At 34.5% G+C, this 21383-nt stretch overlaps 1 protein-coding gene across 8 annotated transcripts in view; it reads left to right on the plus strand.

Moving 5' to 3' along the window:
• Positions 1 to 21383, plus strand: part of ARHGAP32 (Rho GTPase activating protein 32) — a 291821-nt gene that overhangs the window by 103528 nt on the left and 166910 nt on the right. For 6 of the 8 annotated variants that reach the window (XM_049109759.1, XM_049109758.1, XM_049109760.1 and 3 more), the window contains one exon: positions 9904 to 10012. In XM_049109759.1, coding sequence (XP_048965716.1) covers positions 9908 to 10012 — 105 coding nt within the window. In that variant the 5' untranslated portion in view covers positions 9904 to 9907. Of the gene's footprint in view, positions 1 to 9903; positions 10013 to 16978; positions 17149 to 21383 lie in introns of those variants that run through there. The other 2 variants (XM_049109762.1, XM_049109763.1) reach the window with 1 other exon arrangement.

The following is a 21383-nucleotide window of genomic DNA, read 5'->3' on the forward strand; positions in this document are numbered from 1 at the left end:
ATCCAGATGTCAGTTTATTATAAATTCATGTGATAATAAGAATGCTTTTTAAAAACCTAGACAATTAAATAACTTTGCTAAGGAACTTTGGGAAGATGAAAAGAAGCAAGGACTAATGAACCAGATATTATACTATGAAGTCTAAGTAATTAAAACCTTGTAGTGCTAATGCCTGAATAGAAGGCATAATGTGATAGAATGGAAAGTCTAAAATATACTCAAAAACACGGAAGATCCAGGTATGATGAAGATGGCTTCTCAAATACCAATAGGGGTAATGTGTGCTATTCAGTAAGTATTTTGGGGAAAACTCAATATGTATCAGTGGAAAATAGAAAAAATAGAAAAAATTGAAGGCCTACCTCATAGCAAGGATAAATTCCAAAATGATCAAAGATATAAGTGTATTAAATGAAATCATAAAAATTTTAAAAGAACACATGGGAAAATTAAAAAAATAATTGGGGGTTGAGAAGACTTTTAGAACTGTAATTTAAAACACAAAACCCATAAGGGAAAGAGTTATGAAATTCAGCTACATAAAATATAAAACATCTGCATTATAAAAATAAGCAAGGACAAATGACAACATGGGAAAATACTTGGAACCCATATTACAAATGAGGGACTAATTTCTTTAATACATAAAGAATTAAAAATCGATAAGAAAAGACTAACCCGGGACACCAGGGTGGCTCAGCAGTTGAGTGTCTGCCTTCTGCTCAGGGTGTGATCCTAGGATCTGGGGTCGAGTTCCATATCGGGCTCCCTGCAGGGGTCCTACTTCTCCCTCTGCCTGTGTCTCTGCCTCTCTCTGTCTCTCATGAATAAATAAGCAAAATCTTAAAAAAAAAGAAAAAAAAAAAAAAGATATGCCTGAATGTAAGCAGTCCCTTAGGTAATACTTCTCAGGCAGTGTGTCACTTGAATTTCTCTGTGAAGTTTAACACAAGTATAATTTTTCATTAGCCACAAAGAAGATTCATACAAAGATAAAGTATGTGTCAGAGAGTTAAATACTTTTTTAAATGAAGGAGATGGTAAGGCTGGTTCCCACAATATGTGGAAAGTGATTTTTTTCCTCCTTTTGCTTGAAAATATGCAGGTACAAATCTGACATTTTACAGAAAGCTCTTGTAAATAAAGCATTAGATTCTTTAGGTTTTATTGGTTAGTAAAACACTGTCTTTTCTGTTATATATGAAACTATAATTAATCACGTTAAGGGTAAAATTTGTCCGTAATTTAAAAAGCATGGGGGATCCCTGGGTGGCGCAGCGGTTTAGCGCCTGCCTTTGGCCCAGGGCGTGATCCTGGAGACCCGGGATCAAATCCCACGTTGGGCTCCCGGTGCATGGAGCCTGCTTCTCCCTCTGCCTGTGTCTCTGCCTCTCTCTCTCTCTGTGACTATCATAAGTAAATAAAAATTAAAAAAAAAATAAAAAGCATGGAACAAAAGGATCAGTTAAATAAATAGATATTAAGTTTTTATGGAGTTGATTCAGTGTTATATGACACAAAATGTATATAATATAATTTCCAAATATTTTACAATGTGTACTATTTAACCAATAAACTTTTTATTTATATAACTTGGATATAATAAAATCCACAAATCATGAATGTATAGCTTGAAGAGTTTATATAAATGTTTATATCCATGTAAACACAACCCAATCAAGATATAAATTACTTTAGCATGCCACAAAACACTTGCCCCTCCTAGTCAATACATGTCCCAAAGGTAACCCTTATTCTGGCTTCTGTCACAGTAGATTTGTTTTGCCTGCCCTTGGATTATATGTAAGTAAAATTAAAAATATGTACTCTTCCCCTCCAGCTTTATAGAGCTATAATTGTCATGTAATATTGTTTAAGATATTCAACATGAAGATTTGATACACTTATTTATTGAGATTAGCATATACTTTGGTCTGGCTTCTGTTTCTCAACATTTACGATCATTTCTTGCAAATTGCAGCAATAATTCTTTTTCACTTCTGTGTAGTTTTATATGGAAAATAGTACAAATTACATACCTATTGTATTTCTCTTTTTCTCCCTTTATTAAATATATATCAGTATATATAAATTATTTGATATTTGCATTGACCTTACTTTGCTGAATTATTTTATTCTAATTGCTGAACACATTGTGTCATCTTCAAATGATGAGAATCCTTTTTCCCTTTTAAATTTTATATTAATTAATTATTTTTAAGTAGCTCTGTCATGGAGCCCAAAGCAAGGCTTAAACTCCCAACCCTAAGATCAAGAATCGAGCTGACACTAAGTCAGATGCTTAACCACTTGAGCCACCCAAGAGCCCTTCCCTTCTAATTTTTATACCTTTTATTTATTTTTCTTGTTTAAAAAAAAAAACAAAACTTAAGACATCAAGTAAAATGTTGTATAGAAGATATTCTTACCTTGTTCACGACCTTTTTGACCTTGCTTGTCATTAGGAAAGCATCAGTATTTCACCATTAACTTTGAAGTTATCTCCGTGTGTTTTTATAACCTTCATGTAACTATCTATATTTAGAAAAATTGTGAATACGTGTTGTACCTATTAAAATGAGATAATTTTTTTATTCCTTTAATTATATGGTCAGTTATAGCGATTGACTTTAGAATGTGAAAACAGTTTGGATTTTGGGCTAAAACTGTGTATATCCTTTTTGTAAATCAATGGGTTTGTTACTTCTTTGTTTAGAAGTTGTGTAACTATGTTAATGATTTTGATATACAATTTTCTTTTCTGTTAATGCCTTTAATGGCTTTGTTATGAAGACTGTCCTGGCCTCATGGAACAGGTTGAAAAGGGGTCTTCCTTTTATTTCTATACTCTGGAGGGTTATAATGTTGCTATTATTTATTCCTTGAATGTTTGAAAGAATTCCCCACTGAATCCATATGGACTTGGAGTTTTCGTATAGCCTCAGCTTCTTTAATAGCAAAGGACTATTGAAAAGTATTTGGTTTCTTTTTTCAGTTTTGGTAAGTTGTATTCTTCAGGGAATTTGTCCATTTCAATGAAATTCACAAATGTATTGGAATAAAGTTGTTTGTAATGTCCTCAGAATCTTTTTGTCTGTAGACTTTCTAGTGATAACTCTCTTTTCATTGTTTATATTTTGTGTTCTGTTTTTTTCTTGATGAACCTTGCTAGGTATTGTCCATTTTATTAATCTTTCAGAGTTGGTGTTTTATTTCACTTGTATTTTATTTAACAATTTTTTTTCTTCTTTCTACTTTCCTGGAATAATTTGCTATTCTTTTTCTAGATTTTTGTAGTGGAGGCTTAGAACATTTGGTTTTGACTTATCTTATTTCCAATAACTGGCATTTAGAGGTCTGAAGTTTGCTCTGTTTTAGTTGTATCCCACAGATTTTAATATGTTATATTTTTATTATCATTCAGATAAAAATATTTTCTCATTTTCATTGTGATTTCATGTATTTGATTCATGAATTCAGAATTGTGTTTTGTAATTTCCATACATTTGGGAGATAATTGACTTTTAGTATGATTCGGTACTGGTTACAAAACACTTCATTTATGGTTTAAATTCTTTATATTTGCTGAGACCTGCTTCATTGTCTAGATTAAAGTCTCTTGGTAAATGTTTAATACGCTGTTGAAAAGAATATATATTCTGCAGTTGTTAGGTTTAGTGTTGTAGTTCAGGTTGAAAGGTGGGTTGTTCAGATCTCCTATATACTTATTTTTTGTCTGCTTATTCTATGAGTCACTGAGAAATATTTGTTAAAATCTGAAACTGTAACTGTGGATTTATTTACTTTTTAGTTCTTTTAAGTTTTGCTTTATGTATTGAGAAGCTAAGTTATTTATTGCATATAGATTTTGCTTATTATATCACGCTTACTTAACACTTTTATCATGAAATATTCCTCTTTAACTATTTTAATTAGAATTTTTAGTCCAGATGCATTGTCAGTGAGCAGTAATGTTTTGAAAGGAATCTCAATAGTAGGTCTCAATAATGGGCTTAAAATATTCGGTAAACCATGTTGTAAAGAGGTGTGCTGTCTTCCAGGTTTTGTTGTTTCATTTATAGAGCACAGGCAGATTAGATTTAGTATAATTCTTAAGGGTTTTAGCATTTTCAGAATGGCAAATAAACATTGGCTTCAACTTAAAGTCACCAACTGCGTTAGCTCCTAATAAGAGCCAGCCTGTCCTTTGAAGCTTTGAAGCCAAGGACTGACATCTCCTCTCTAGCTGCAAAAGTCCTAGGTGGCATCTTCTTCCAATTTAAGGCTGTGTTGTCTACATTGAAAATCTGTTTTTAGTGTAGCCACTTTCATTAATTATCCTAGCTACATCTGCTGGATAACTTCCTATAGCTTCTGCATCAGCACTTACTGCTTCACCTTGCACTGTTATGGAGATGGCTTCTTTTCTTAAACTTCATGAATTGGCTTCTGCTAGTTTCAAAGTCTTCTGTAGCTTCCTCATTTCTCTCAGACTTCACAGAATTGAAGAGAGTCAGGACTTTGTTCTGGATTAGGCTTTGGCTTTAAGGGAATGTTGTGGCTGTCTTGATCTTCTGTCCAGACCACTAAAATTTTCTCCAGATTAGTGATAAGGCTCTTTTGCTTTTTTATCTTCCATGTGTTCACTTTAGTAGGAAATGCAAGAATTTTTCCTTTGCATTCACAACTTGGCTGTTTGGCATAAGAGGCCTAGCTTTTGACTTATTTTGGCTTTTGTCACATCTTCCTCACTAACTTTTTTTTTTTTAATTTTATTTATTCATGAGAGACAGAGAGAGAGAGAGAGGTAAGAGACATAGGCAGAGGGAGAAGCAGGCTCCATGCAGGGAGCCTGATGTGGGACTCGATCTCAGGACTCCAGGATCATGCCCTGGGCCAAAGGCAGGCACTAAACCACTGAGCCACCCAGGGATCCCCACTTCCTCACTAACTTAATAAATTCTATCTTTTGATACAAAATTGTAGATATTTGGGGGGAAAAAGAGGTGCTTGGGTGGCTCAGTTGGTTAAGTGACTCTTAATTTCGGCTCAGGACATGATCCTCAGGGTTGTGAGATTGAGTCCCACATTGGGATTTGCATTGGGTGTGGAGCCTGCTTAAGAATCTCTCTCTCAAAAAAAAAAAAAAAAAAAAAAAAGAATCTCTCTCTCTGGGATGCCTGGGTGGCTCAGCAGTTGAGCCTCTGTCTTTGGCTCAGGGCCTGATCCCATTCCTGGGATCAAGTCCCATATTGGACTCCCTACAGGGAGCCTGCTTCTCCCTCTGCATGTCTCTTCCTCTCTGTGTCTCTCATGAATAAATAAATAAAATCTTAAAAAAAAAAGAATCTCTCTCTCCTTTTCTTTCTGCCCCTCCCTATCTCCTTCTCTTAAAAAAAAATTAAAAAATAAAATAAGAGGCATTTGACTCTTCACTTGAACATTTAAGAGACTGCTTTAGAGTTATTAATTGGCCTAATTTCAGTATTGTTTTATCTCAGAAAAGGGAGGTATGAAGAAAGGGAGAGAGACGGGAATGACTGGAGGAGGAGTCAGAACACAATGGCCAATTGTTGGAAGGATCAGAAAAATGCATTTATTAAATTTGACATCTTATGTAGGCACTGTTTGTGGAACCTCAAAACAATTATAATGATAAAATCAGAGATAACAGATCACAGGTCACCATAACAAATATAATAGCAATGAAAAAGTTTGAAATACTGGGAATTACTAAAATGTAAGAGAGACATGAAGTGAGCAAATGGTGTTGGAAAAATTGTGACTGATGTGAAGTGCTGATAGACTTCCTCGACACAGTGTTACCATTTGTTAAAAAATGCAGTATCTCTGAAGTGTAATAAAATGAAGAGCAATGCAATGAAGTATGCCTGTAGTAATTTTCCATGTCTTCCACTCCCCAGCCCCTGGTGACCACCAAATACACTTTTTGTCCCCCTGTGACTTTGACTCTTTTGGACATTTTGTATATATGCAGTAATATAATATGTGGTCTTTTGCGTCCAGGTTTGTATATTTTGTTTGTCCATTCTTCAAGTGATAAGCAAAAGGTTGTTTTTACTTTTTGGCTATTATAAATACTGGTATGAATATTCATGTGTGAATTTATGTTGAACATATTTTTATTTCTCTTGGTTAAATATCTAGGAATGGAATTGCTGTATTATATGGTATTTGTATAGTTAGTATTTTGATTATAAGATACTATAATATTTTGTCAATCTGTTTTCTTCAGTGGCTGCATCATTTAAATTCCTACCATGCTTGCCAACCAGTCTGGTCACTTTAATAATTATTAATAATATACTTGAATTCTACTACCTTCATACTTATTTTTTATTTTGCCTTGTTTATTCTTTGTACCTTTATTCTTCATTTCTCTGGCTTCTTTTGGGTTAATCAAGTATGTTTTCTTTTAAAAGATCTCTTAAAAAAATAAAAGATCTCTTCAGCTTTTTACTTACACATTTATTTACTATTGTTCTAGTAGTTACTGTAAAGGTTGCAACATACATCTGACTTATTGTATTCTTTTCTAAAATAGTGTGTATTTCATTTCCCAGCAAATAGAAAACTTCTATAATCATTGACTGTCTATATCTCTTATCCTTTGTGCTTTTTATGTCTATTATAAATCTTACAGAATATTATTTTTGCTTTTACATAAGTTTTTAACGGTATTTATTTATTTTAGAGAAAGAAAGTGGGTGTGCAGGAGCAGGGGCAGAGATGTTGGGTTAGAGGAAGAAGCAGACTCCCCTGCTAAGCAAGGAGACTGATGCAGGGCTTGATCCCAGGACCCCAGGATTATGACCTGAGCCAAAGGTGGATGCTTAACTGACTGAGCCACCCAGGCAACCCTTTTTGTCAGTTTTTAAAACATTATTTACTTATATTTTGTCACCTTTTCCTTCACTGTGCTCTTCATGAATTTCTGTAGTTTTGGGATCAGCTTCCTACATTCAGAAGAATTCTGTTTCTTTCATGAAGGTCTCTTGGTGGTAAATTTTTTAGCTTTTGTCTGAAAATAACTTATTTTCCCTACTTTAAAAAAATTTAATTACATAGGCCCAGTATGGGGAGTTTGTGGAGCCCAGTGTGGGGCCTGAATTCATGACCCTGATCAGGATCAAGACCTGACTTGATATCAAGAGTTAGGCAGTTAGCCAACTGAGCTACCCAGGTGCCCCATTTTCCTTACTTTTTAAATGGGTGACATTTTATTTAAAGATTTTATTTATTTATTCATGAGAGACACAGAGAGAGAGAGAAAGAGAGAGAGAGGGAGAGGCGCAGAGACAGGCAGAGAGAGAAGCAGGCTCCATTGCAGGGAGTTCGACGTGGGACTTGATCCCAGGTCTCTAGGATTACGCCCTGGGCTGAAGGTGGCGCTAAACTGCTGAGCCACCCGGGCTGCCCAATGGATGACTTTTAATGGATGATTTTAGATGATTCTGGGTTGGCATTATATTTTCCTGAAGGTTTGCTCCATTATCTTTTCCATTTCCATCGAAATGTCCTCCCACATTGTTACTGTTGCATCTTTGAAGTCAACTCTTCTTTTATTCTCTGGCTTTTAAGAATTTCAATTACTTAAAAAAAAAAAAATTTCAATTACTGCTTTTTTTTCTTTAAAGTAAATTTTATTTTAGTAAATTTTGAGTAAAATATGTCTAATTTTTTTCCTTGCTTGATGTATGTGTGACTTCTTGAATCTTTATTTTGTTGACTTCTATAAGTTTTGAAAACTTTTCAGCCACTATTTTTCAAATATTGCTGTTGTTTTGTTTTCTCTTTCATCATCTCCCTTATCTCTGATTTGCCAATTTAGACATATTTGAGTTAACCAAGTCTTGTTTATGTATTTTTCTTTTTTCCTTGTGTGCTTCAATGTATTTTGAACTGAACTGTCTTCTAGTTCACTAATTCTCTCTTTAGCCATGTCAGTTCTTTTTTAAAACTCATCCAGTGAGTTCTTAATTTCAGATGCTGCATTTTTCAGTTTTAGGATGAGTATTTGATTTTTTAGTTTCCAGTTGTCTCTTAAAATTCTTCATTTGTCATCTAGTTCTAAAAAATTTTATTGAACATATTAATCATACATGTTTTTAGAATTTGATTAAAAGCTTGATAAAACTTGGTGAGAATTTAACTGATTTCTTCTTACCAGCTTGTCTCTCTTCTTTCCTGCTTTACCCTGAGCAGTAATTGCTTGTGATCCAGCTCATCTTGGCGATTCCTGTCTGTCTTTACAGTTTAGACTTGCTGGTTGCCTCAGTCTTCTGGTGGATTTAAGAAAAGTTATTATTTCTAAGACTATCTTTCTTGTTATCTTATTTGTATGGGAGCAGTGCTTTTTACAGCTTTCACTACATCATAAACAGAAGTCAGAACTTCATCATAACCGTTTTAAAGTCCCTTTCTGATAATTTTAATGTCTGAATCAAATGTGAGTCTCTGTTTTACATTTTCCCCAATTTTTACTCATTTCCTGCTCTTTAAAATTTATTTTTAATTTTTTATTTTTTATTTTTTATTTATTTTTTTTTTTTTAAAGATTTTATTTATTTATTCATGATAGTCACAGAGAGAGAGAGAGGCAGAGAGACACAGGCAGAGGGAGAAGCAGGCTCCATGCACTGGGAGCCCGATGTGGGATTCGATCCCGGGTCTCCAGGATCGCGCCCTGGGCCAAAGGCAGGCGCCAAACCGCTGCGCCACCCAGGGATCCCCCTATTTTTAATTTTTTAAAAGCATCCCTTATAATGTTTACTGGATACTAGTTTGGATAAAATATTTGCAGGGGGTCTGTAGAATGTTATTTTCCCTAAAGAGCGTTAATGTTTTTCCTGGCAGTTCTAATGCTATAAAGTCTTCATTTTAGATTTCTTAGAGTTCATCTTTTGCTCATTTGTCCATACTTCTAAGGGATGGCTTTTCTGGAGTCTCAAGGGCCTAGGGTTTCCTTTCTTTTTCAGTGGTCCTCCATCTTGACAGTGCTTACTTGTTAACCTCCATCTCTACAGTGTGATTGGGCTGTGAGATAATCCTGTTTGCTCTTTAGTTGCCTATCAACTGTTTTTGGATAGGTTTCTTAGCATCTTGTCCTACTTACTTGTAGGCTTAGGAATAAGTTAATGGTTTCAGGGGGAATTTCCGTGTAGATTTATGGGTTCTTCTTCTGCATGTCTTTTTAGGGGTCATTTTCCCTCTTAAGCCCCATCTGCTTTGGCAACTTCATCTTCCGACCTCTACCAGCTTAGTCCAGTAAGACCACAATATTATGCTTGGGCTTTGTTTCTCATTTTTGATTTAGGAAATCTCTTATATGAAAGTAATAATTAAATGTGGAATTTGTTTCATGGGCTCTCAAAGAATGTAGCCCCAAACTTTGATTGCTTTCCTGTGCCTTTAGACAAGTTGTTTCATATGTTTTGTTTAGTATTCATAGTTCTTAAGTGTGCTATTTCAAGACCCTGTGCTACAAAAATTGGACCTGGAAGTACCATATCCTGGAATTTTACTAATTCTGGAATTTCACTAATGCTTAGCACAGTTCCATTAATATTGGTGGCTGTTGCAAATCTTTTCCAGGTTCCTACTGTGTTAGATAAAATCAGTCCTTATATAATAATTACCACAGACCGTGAAGGTTAGGTAGTTATTAACTTTACATTTATCTTTTGGAATAAAAGTAGATGTTGAATATATCAGGAAAGATCTCTGAAAGCCAGAGTACAAATGGGGAATCAATACTAACCACTGAAGCTCTTAATTGAATTTCAAATCGGACATAATTTTCTATTGTTTGAATTACAGTCATTGGAAGGTTTTCATAGAATTGGGAGTTCTTATCATAGTCACTTATGTTTTTACCTCCAGGAAGATGAAGTCCTCGGTACATTCTGAAGAGGATGATTTTGTTCCAGAACTACATAGAAATGTTCACCCTCGAGAGCGGCCTGATTGGGAAGAAACACTTAGCACAATGGTAAATCAGTTTTATGCATATGTATATGTGTGTATTTTACTTACATAAGGAAAAGGAACTGAAGGAACTGATGAATCCTTAGAAAACATTTTTTTGGTGTGTTGCTTTGTTAATTTATTCAGGAAGTATCTATTGAGCAAATAATCTTTTCCAAGCAATGTTTTAAACTCTGTGGGCAGAGCCCTGAACAAAACACACCAATTTTCTTCCCTTGTGGAGCTTATATTTTGAAGGGGTAGGAGGAGAAGTAAATAAATAAATATGTCAAGTGATGGTAAATGCTACAATAGAAAATTAACACAGAGTAGTGGGATTACAGAGTGGTAGGGTGGGGTGGGAAAGGATGGTTGCCAGCTCTATAGTAGAATGGCCATAGACGACCTCTGGGAGAAGGTAAAATTTGAGCAGAAGGATGTAAGGGAGTGATAGTATGCTTATTTGGAAACATCATTTTAGGCATTGGAAGAACAAGTTAAAGGCTGTGACGTAGGATTAAAAAGTAAGTTGGAAGAAATACAAGTAGGACATGACATGTGGCTGAAATTGAACCAGCCAGGGGAAAAGTAGGAGGAGATGAGGTCAGAGAAGTGGTTAGGGTGGATGGAGTACAAATCATGTAGTTTCTTGTGGTCCATTATAAATACTGGTTTCTTATGCTGAGTGAGATGGGAAACCATTGGAGGATTTTTGTCTGAGAAGTGACCAAGATCTGTCTTAAAATTTTAAAGGAAGCCCCTGGTTTCTGTGAATAAGCTAAAGGGAGAGGTAAAAGAAGAAATAAGGAGACCAATTAGAAGGTTATTATAATAGATGAAAAGTAATGGTAGATTGAACTGGAATGATAGATATGGTGAAAAGTGGTTAGACTCTAGAGAGAGTTTTACAGATAAAGTCCACTGTTTTTGCTGATGAGTGGGGTATAGAGTGAGCCAAGAAATGTCAAAGATGACTTCAAGTTTTTTGGCTTGATCAACCTGAAGAATGGAGTTTACATTTACTGAGATGCTGGAAAAGCAGTTTTGTTGGGGGTTGGGTAGAAAAATCCTATGCAGTGTAGTTTCCACATGATAAATCTGAGATAACACATTTAATATATTACAATTTTTGCAGTTCAGGTCTGTTAAAGAACAGTGAAATTCTTTTTGTGGAGAATGACATTTTACTTAATTGTAGTTAAGTTAGTGTTTCTTATCATCAAAATTGAATGCAAATCTTCATCTGTCAAGAATGATCTATAATGAGACTATGTATTTCGTTTTTGAAATGCCTTTTCACTCAGGTAATGCCAAATGTGGACATCAGTTCATGAGCATGTTGTTTTCATTTGAGCATATTTGTCTCTTGGAAGGCATTTGAATTCTATTAGATTCTTCTTTTGATATTTACCTTTTAGCATAACATTATGTTACAAATGTCCAATTAAAGGTGAAGTTGAAGCTCCTTGATTGCAAAAGTATATAGAATTTGCAGTATGGAAATTTACTTTGCACTTGTGGTCTGGAAAATACTGCTGGAACTATAGTTTGAATTCAGAAAATATATTCATTGAGAATTTATGTGGTAATGGTGATCTCTCTTCTTGTTTTAATGTTTGATAGCTTGGAAAATATGTATGGCAGCTCATGATTGTGATTCTAACAGATTATCACAGTGTAAGTTTCTCATAAGCCATGTTTTGCTTTGCAATTTTAGGTTAAATTCATTAAGAAATAGCATCAAATCTGCAGCAAAAATTCAATTTTTAAAAAAAGATTTTATTTATTCATGAGAGACACACAGAGAGAGAGAGAGAGAGAGGCAGAGACACAGGCAGAGGGAGAAGCAGGCTCCATGTAGGGAGCCCGATATGGGACTCAATCCAGGGACTCTAGGATCACACCCTGGGTTGAAGGCGGTGCTAAACTGCTGAGCCACCCAGGGATCCCCGCAAAAATTCATTTTGAAACCATTTAGCATTCAGTAACAGAGGCTGAAAATATGTCCAACTGAACCTTTTCTGATTCAACCATTTTTTGACCAAAATTGATTATAATGTATCTTAGTAGATTCCACTTCAGGTTGTACTGAATTAATGTTTGTTGAATTTATTTCAGAATATTGTCATCTGTAATTGTCCCAGGCAGATGATATGTAGGGGCTAATTCTTCAGCCACTTTAAACTCAGCATTAATTCCTCAGAACTTGAGTATTGAGTATTGGTTACATTGGTTGACTTCTCAACAGTTAAGGAAAACTACTTGAAATCATAAGTAGTTTTTAAGTTGACTCTTGATTTTGCTCTCAATGACCTTAACTTTTCAAGCCTGTACTGAAAGGTTGTTAGGTTTAAATCAGTTTGTTTTTTTTCTGGATTTCTTTGCTATAGTCAAACATGATTTAATTGATTCACCATTGGTCAGTGGCTTTCCTTGCTCTGCTAACAAATGATATACTTGGGAATTTACTTTGGATGCAGTTTTATTTTTTTGAGGAGATTCTGTGTGATGCTTTACTCATTTACTCTGTTTTAGAGTTTTCTAACTTCAGATTGTTGTTTTCATGGGAGTTGAGAATATTGTGATGAGTGCATAGTTTGGTAATGTTTGATGTATATTTTTTCCTTCAGCACAGCTGTAGTGTCAGTGCATAATAAACAGTGTTTTGCCATCTTCTTTGATAATGAAACCCACAGTCTCCTGTGCCTTCAAAGCATGATACTCATAGTTGTTACCTCTTCTTTGCTTATTTTTTACATGTTGCGTACAAATTGGTAATTTTAGATGTGTAGAATGATAATCCATGTGGAACTTGAAATGCTATTGAGTTATAACAACTCCATAGTGCAATTTATGGTATTCTGAGTGGCAGTATTAATTGATGAGAGGGCATATTAGGTCTCTTTCATAGCTACTCAGCACTGTCATTGTAATGTGAAAGCAACCATAGATAATACATAAATGAGCATGGCTGTATTCCAATAAACCTTTATTTATGGACACAGCTTTGAATTTCATGTAGGTTTCACATATCATTGGATAATCATCCTTCTTTTGATTTTCTTCCCCCCAAACACTTAAAAATATTACCTTATGAGCTGTACAAAAAAAAAAAAAAACAAAAAAAAACAAAAAAAACAGACGTTGGGCTGGGTTGGCTTTAGTTTTGGCCCCTGCCTTATATAATTGTAACTTAAGATGTAAGGTTTTCTGAAATCTTTCAATTGGAAAATGCTTCTATTTTACTTCTAGTATGTTGTTCATATCTATGTCTTAACACTTAATCTCATTCTAGTTAGTAATGGATGTATCTATCTCCTTTTACTATATTATAAATTTTTAAGAAAGGATAAAGATAATCTTATATTCATTTTATTGAAGGATAAAGTTTAAAGAGGATATAATCATGGCTCTCATACAAATATAAAATGAACACATGCCAAGGATATTTAACTCATTAATTAATGAAGGAACCAGTCAGGTGTTACAACTTGATTCAGAGGAGGTTTGGTTCAAAGGAGAATTCAGAATTCAGAGTGCCTTACTGTTAGAGATTAATCATGCTAACATAGATACAAATGGATGCAAAAACTGGCTAAATTCTTCAGTTCCACTAGACACAATTTGCGTTTCTATGGACAGGAATTATTTGTACTATTAGTTTTTTGCAAGTTAACTTCTCTGCAGAGATGGAAAATAGCCCCAGCAAAGACAAGTCCACACCTCTAGCAAATCAAGGAATCCCTGGAGGTGCTAGCATCCCATTGAAAAGATATTCAGTAATTTGGTTCACTATTAGTGTGTGGAAATGCAACTGTTCTAATGATTTTGTATTCTGAAGCTTTACTGAATTTATTAGTTCTGACATGTTTTGTTGGAGTCTTTAGGGTTTTATATATATATGTCATCTAGAAATAGAGTCTTACTTCTTCTTTTCTGATTTGGAGGCCTTTTATTTTTCTTGCTTAATTGCTCCTGCTATGATTTCCAGTACTATTTTGAATAGACATGATGAGAGTGGGCATCCTTGTCTTATTGTTAATTTTAGAGGAAAAGCTTTTAGCCTTTCATCATGGAGTATGATATTAGCTGTGGGTTTGTGGGCTCTTATGTTGAGGCACGTTCCCTGTATTCATTTAGATTGAGAGTTTTTATCATAAATGGATTTTGAATTCTGTCAGATGCTTTTTCTGCATCTATTGAGATGCTTCTATAATTTTTATCCTTCATTTTGATAATATGGTGTGTCATGTTGATTGATTTGTGGATGTCAAACCATCCTTTGATCCCTGGAATAAATCACACTTGACCATGGTGTATGGTCCTTTGTGGTACTGTTGGATTCACTTTGCTTGATATTTTAAGGGTTTTGCATCTGTGCTCATCAGGGATGTTGTCTTGTAATTTAATTTTTTAAGATTCTATGTATTTATTTGGAGTGTGAGTGGTGGGAGGGGCAATGGAAGAGGGAGAAAGGATCTCAGGCAGATTCTACATTGTATGTGGAGCCCAAGGCAGGGCTCGATCTCATGACCCTGAGATCGTGGCCTGAGCCAAATGGATGCTTAACTGAGCCATCTAGGTACCTCTGTAATTTACTTTTCCTGTAACATCCTTGTCTGCTTTTGATTTCAAGGTAGTGCTGGCCTTGTATAATCAGTTTGAATCTTCCCTTTTATTTTTTGGAAGAGTTTGAGAAGGGTTGGTATTAATTCTTCTTTAAAAATTTTTTTTTAAGATTTTATTTATTTATTTATGAGACACACACACACACACACACACACACACACACACACACAGAGGCAGAGATATAGGCAGAGGGAGAAGCAGGCTCCATGCAGGGGGCCCGACGTGGGACTCGATCGTGGAACTCTGGGATCATGCCCTAGGCCAAAGGCAGATGCTCAACTGCTGAGCCACTCAGATGTCCCTAAATGTTTGATGGAATACACTAATGAAGGTGTCTGATCCTAGACTTTCATTTGTTGGAAGATATTTGATTACTGATTTACTCTCCTTTCTAATAATTGATCTGTCCTAAATCATCTTAAAATTAAAACAACAGGGCAGCCCCGGTGGCGCAGCGGTTTAGCGCCACCTGCAGCCCAGGGGGTGATCCTGGAGACCCTGGATCGAGTCCCACGTCGGGCTCTCTGCATGGAGCCTGCTTCTCCCTCAGCCTGTGTCTCTGCCTCTCATTCTCTCTCTGTGTCTCTCTGAATAAATAAATAAAATCTTAAAAAAAAAAATTAAAACAACAACAAACCCTAAAGTAGCACCCTATCTTTTTGTGATTTATAGTTTATGGTTTATAATTTATTACTCTTCCTAAATTTATAACTAAATAGCTATAAGTATTTTTAAAAATCTAATAAAAAGCTATAGTTTTTCTAAATTACTAAGTGAAATGCTTATTTGCAGTTATTTAGCAATGAAATCATTTAGTGGAAAAAGTTAGGACTTTTAAAAAGATAAAAAACCTGAAGAGAAAGTCTTTAACTAGTTTTGAATATACTAACTAATGTGTTTTATTGTTTATTTTTAGTATGGATTATATGAGTTTTCTCAGAATGGATCATGTTAATTAAGTTTTTTTAGAGGGAGGGTTCTCACTTGAGAGTTTTTTTTTTTTTACCCTTAAAATCAGCATGTCCAAGGCTAATGGCTAAAGCAGGTCATGTTGTATGTAGTAAAGAAATTGTTATTGACAGTATAAAATCAATGGTCCTTGGTAAAAATGCTCAGATATGCTAACAATCAGAGCCATGAAAATTAAAACAAGTTGTAAATGCTGTACTTCCAAGATATCAAAAATTTCACAAAGCAAAATATTAAGTTAATGTACAGTGTTTTAACATGTGTGTGTGCCCCTGCACATACTCTCCCCTTTTCCTTGCTCATAAACAAACATGTGCTTGGCTAGTGTGTGCACCTGCATGCTCTTTCCCACATACACATATGCTCTCTCCCTTTTTCTCTCTCTTACACACTTCCAGTCACAGCCATCATCACTCCTGAAGGGTTGCGTGGCTCTTTCCTCTGCTTCTCTTCTTCCCACCTGCTAAATGTAGGAATACACAAGGGGTCTGTATTTTGTTTCTTTGTGCTTGTTTCTCCCCAAGTTTTTACTGTTCCTGCAGATTGGATTGTCATCTCTACACAGATGGCTTCCATGTCCGTATCTCTAGCTTTGTAAGAATTCATTCCCCACTGGAAGGTCCTGTAGAAAGTGTGAGCTCTATTTCACTACATCTCAGCTTTCCTCCTCCCAGAAGTGAATTTCTTCCTTTTAACTTGACAGTTTATGTGAATGCTACTAACTTCATTCCATTCACTCCCGTTTAAAAATCCTTTTATTCAAAAAAATACAAAAAAAAAATCCTTTTATTTATGACAGATCATTTTCCTCCAGTCACAGGGCCTCCTCACTCTTTCTCAAATATGCCAAGTACTGTCCCACTTCAGGGCCTTTGTATTTTTGTTCTTCTCCTGGAAAAGGTTTTCCCTACATGATCTGCAAAGCTTGCTCTGCTCCTTCTTTCTGGTCTCTTCAAATGTTAAAAGTTAAGTGTGGCCTTACTCACCCTCTTAGGGGAAATAATAGTCCTGCCTTCCTCTCTCTTACTTCTTTTCTTGGCTTTGATTTTTCTCCACAGTACTTGCAAATATAATTTGTATCATTATTATCTTTCTTCTCCACTAGGTTATAAGCTCCTTGAGTACAGGGACTTTGTCACTTCTGTTTACTGTTTCATCCCCTGTGCCTGGCATAGTAAATCTTAGTAAATATTTTTTGAATGAGTGAAATTGTCATTCTCTGGATAAATAGAACCACCTATTTTTCCTTAAAAATGCCCTGAATTTTCCTGCTTTATTATCTCATTTGTTAGATGTTAATATGAATTTTCTTCTTTCTTTTCTTTTCTTTTTTTTCTTTTCTTTTCATTTATTTTCTATTCTCTTTTTTTTTCTTTTCTCTCCTTTTTTTAAGATAAAAGTGAGACCATTGGTACATTTTTCTTAGACTTTTCAAAAGTACCCTTTGTATTTGGACCATTTCCCCCGTCTGTTGCCTACTTTCTAAAGAGGAACGAGGATTGATTAAAACAGCTGGATTATTCCTTCCTGAATAATCTTGAGGAAGAGGTAATTTTGGAGGAGGTGTGTATTTTGTTTATTGCTCCTTTATTAATAGTTGTCCACTCTGTTCGGTACTTAGACTGGTTCCTTTTACTCATTGAGCTATAAAAATACTGCAGTTTGAATAAAAGAATTAAGAAGTCTTTGCAAATATTCTTTAAATGAATGTCTTTAGCTCTTTTATTACTGCATGATGTTTAACGGTGCATTTTTGATTGTTGGATGAATTTTAGTTATAAATCAGAGAAACTGAAGATGTTTTTCATTTCACAGTCTTTAAAAACTGAGTGTTTTGTTTAGTTTTGCTTTCTGAATAATCATAAATGCAACCATTGATTAATATGCAAAGCCCAGGTTTTGAATTCTTGCCAAATATATTCAGAATTCTTCAATAAATAACTCCCAAGCCTATCCTATTCCATGGTGCATATTTTTCTGGCTGAAGACTGTGGGAATTCTCTGGAATGAACCAAGTGGCATTAATTATTAAAGATAATGTACTGCTGAGAGTTCTGAGATATGTATTAGGTGAGCCATATAAAATTGTTAGTTTTATAGGTTAAATGAGCTCAAAATTGGCAGTTTTATAAGGTTAAGCCTAAAATCTTTTGAACTCTTGAACTGAGCTCAAACCTAGTATTTTATTGTTAATTATTAAACTGAAAACTACAGTTGACCCTTGGACAAAACAGGTTTGAACTGCACAGATCCACTTATACATGCATTTTCTTGGATAAATAATGTATGGTACTGTAAATATGTTTTCTCTTCCTTATGATTTTCTTAACATTTTTCTCCTAGCTTACTTTATTGTAAGAATATAGTATATAAAACATGTAGCATTCAAAATATGTATTAATCATCAATTCATGTTATTATTAAGGCTTCCGGTCAATAGTAAGCTATTAGTAGTTAAATTTTGGGGGAGTCAAAGTTATACTGAATTTTTAAATGTGTAAGGGATTAGGGTTCTTAACCTTCATGTTGCTTAAGGGTCAGTTGTACGTTCCAAATATTGTGTTATGTAAGGCTTTAAGTGATCTGGGTGTTACTTTTACTGAGATAATTTGTTATATAGCTTTTCAAAAATATGTTTAAACTTAGGAAATACTCAGGGAGAAAGTACATAAAACATGCAGTTAGAGGAGTAATGACTCTTATAGGTCTCAAATGGAGTGTCATGGTTAGTCTAAAATATTGCTATTTCTTTCTTTAATAGAAATTTTCCAATGAAGTACCTCCCTCATTTGTGGTTATTTCTTCCCTTCTACTATTCTTTAGTTCATACCCTACCTTATTTCAGAAAGAACATGTATTTTATATTTTATAATATATATTTAAATATTACATGCCCATTTTTATTATTAGATCTGATGTACAAAATTCAGATGTAGAAACAGATCAGTATCATTTTCTAGAAGCACTGAAGACTAGCAATAATTTACCTGAATAAAATCCCTATAAAGGTAATAGTATACTGTTTTTAGATTTTCCTAAAAACCTTAATAGAAAATATCTGATAAATTTATTTACAACACTGGAACACTGTATTTTCAGCAAATTAAATACTTGCTGAATAGGGAGGATTATCTTTAATGATTGGGACAGATGGGAGTGAGATGAAGGAAAGAATGAATCTCCATTTAGAGAAGTGTACATTTCAAAATATTTGACAATGTTGCTAATATGTCATTGTGTTAATTTTTATGTTGATTTACCAGATGTTGCCTCATAGGGAATTTGTGATTATTATAGTAATGGACCTTGCTGATAACTTTTCCTAAATTATTTTAAATGTTGCCCTTGAATAATTTTTTCTTGTTAATTGGTTTTCTCTGAAGAGACATTATTTTGTAGTAGAATTGAACTTTAAGGCAACTTCTTCACTGTGAAGGAACTAGCTTTATAATCACTTTTTAAAATCATAGATTTTCTTTTTTTTGCTATAGTAATCTCACCCATATGTTTGTAGTCAAAATAGAAAATTAAATAGGAATAATTATATAGTTTACTCCTGGGTCTTATTTGATGTATGTATACTTATGTATACTTTGGGAGTTATCCTTGTACTTAAATCTACCTGCCTCCTTTGATTCCAAACTGTTTTTAGCGCTTGCACATTAGGAGTTTAGTTCTACATATACCCTGCTGGACGAAATAAGTGAAGAAAATTATGTAATCTGTTTTTTAACATATGGGTATTTTGTTGTATCAAATATTTTTGAAAATATTCAGACAGATAACTTAGTTAATTTAATTTCTTGGTAATATACTTTTAAAGAATTGGGGTGCCTGGGATTGCCTTGGTTGGTTAAGCATTTAACTCTTGATTTTGGCTCAGGTTGTGATTTTAGGATTGTGAAGTCGAGCCCCCACTTCGGGCTCTGTGCTTCAGATGTTTGCTCTGAGTGGAACCTGATTAAGATTTTCTCTCTCCCTCTCCTTCTGTCCCTCCCTCACATCCCCCCTCTGAAAAAAAATCATTTTGTGATGCTGTTGTTCAACATAATATACTGTAGATTTAATAGATGTAGCTTTTTGGTAGTATTGGGGTAATTATTTATTATATTTCTCCTTATTGTCTTTTGTTCCTTTGTAAGAAAGGGGACAATACTTAGACCAATTAAAATTTAATAGTTTCTATAAACATGTTTCATTTCAGAGATTTGTTCCATATATGTCCTATGGTGAAACTATATTTGAGTATGGAAACTGGCAGTCCCATTTGCCTTTCTTCACAGAACAGATTTCATATTCAAATCTTGTTTTTTTTTTCAGTTATATATATGGTAATGCATATCATATGTATATGCATAGTTCTTCCTTGACTTACGATAGGGTCACATCCTCATAAACTAATTGTACATTGAAAATATTATAAGTCGAAGATGAATTGGATACATCTAACCTACTGAACATTATAGCCTAGTCTTGTCTATCTTAAATGTGCTCAGAACACTTATATTAGCCTACAGTTGGACAAAATTATTTAACACGAAGTCTGTTTTATAATGAAGTGTTGAAGATCTCAGTGGATTTATTTTATATTTTACTGAAAGTGAAAAGTGGAATGGTTGTATGAGTACAGAACATTGCTTACCCTCATGCTCCTGTTTTTGACTACGAGCTGTGGCTCACCTCTGCTGCTCAGCATCACTAGGAAGTATGGGACTGTATATGCTAGCCTAGGAAAAAGTCAAAATTCAAAACTTAAAGTATACTATTGAATGTGCATTGCTTTCTTACTATTGTAAAGTCAAAAAGTTGTAAGTGGAACCGTCTTAAATCTGGGACTGTCTGTGTATGTATACAGCTCTACCAACCTAAAGACAGGTCCTACATTTTTTTTTTTCCTATTTAAGAGACCAGATATTTTTCCCTTCACTACTATGTTTTAAGTCCAAATGTTATTTTTGATTATTGTTATGAAGAAACATTATTTATAAAATTAGTCTAAAGCTGTGGTGCTGTCCCTTAAATTCTGAATACAAATAATAAAAAGAATATAGTAAATAAGATTTGAGTTTGTCAAAGGAAGAAGTGAAGAGTGGCAGAAAGTTACCATTTTTTTCCCCTGAATTATTTTTGCATGCTTTTTGCTAGCCTTGTACCTATGTCGTATTGGGATTTTAGTTCTTTGAAGAAAAGGACACTCGGGGGCATTTTGTTAACAGTATATTCATTCTTACGTTGAATGCATTTTGATGTCCTTTGTGAATGCTTATTTTCTGTGACAATTTTGCATCCACCTTTGTTGTTCTTTAGTATTGGCTACTCATTTTGAATAGTTTGCCTTTATGCCCAGTATAGATTTAGCATTACAGTCTTGCTTATTCAACTGATTATGAATGTGCACGTATGTATATGTACCCATGTGTAAATAAGGATGTTATTTGCTGTACCTTTTAAAAATGAGATTTTATATAAAATCATTTATATTTCAAATTACTGGAATTATAGATAAATACAATTATATCTTCATCATTTAGTAATGAATGTCTTGGAGCTGAGTTTGGGATTTCCTGCCCTTCTGCTTTGTTCTCTGTAGCAGGAGGTGAATCTCCACAAATTAATTTCCTAGGCTCTCTTGCCACCAGACTTCTGGGTAGGTTTGGCCAGTGGGGAGGCACTGGTAGGAGATTGGAGGGCAGGAAAATGGGAGAAGACCGGTTATTTATTTCTCTTTTTTCTGCTTTGAGATGCAACCGCTGTGGTTCTCGCTCCTACTGCATTAACTCAGGACTTGGCTCAGTGAT

Source organism: Canis lupus, chromosome 5 (genome assembly GCF_003254725.2).
Source record: "Canis lupus dingo isolate Sandy chromosome 5, ASM325472v2, whole genome shotgun sequence".
NCBI lineage: Eukaryota > Metazoa > Chordata > Mammalia > Carnivora > Canidae > Canis > Canis lupus.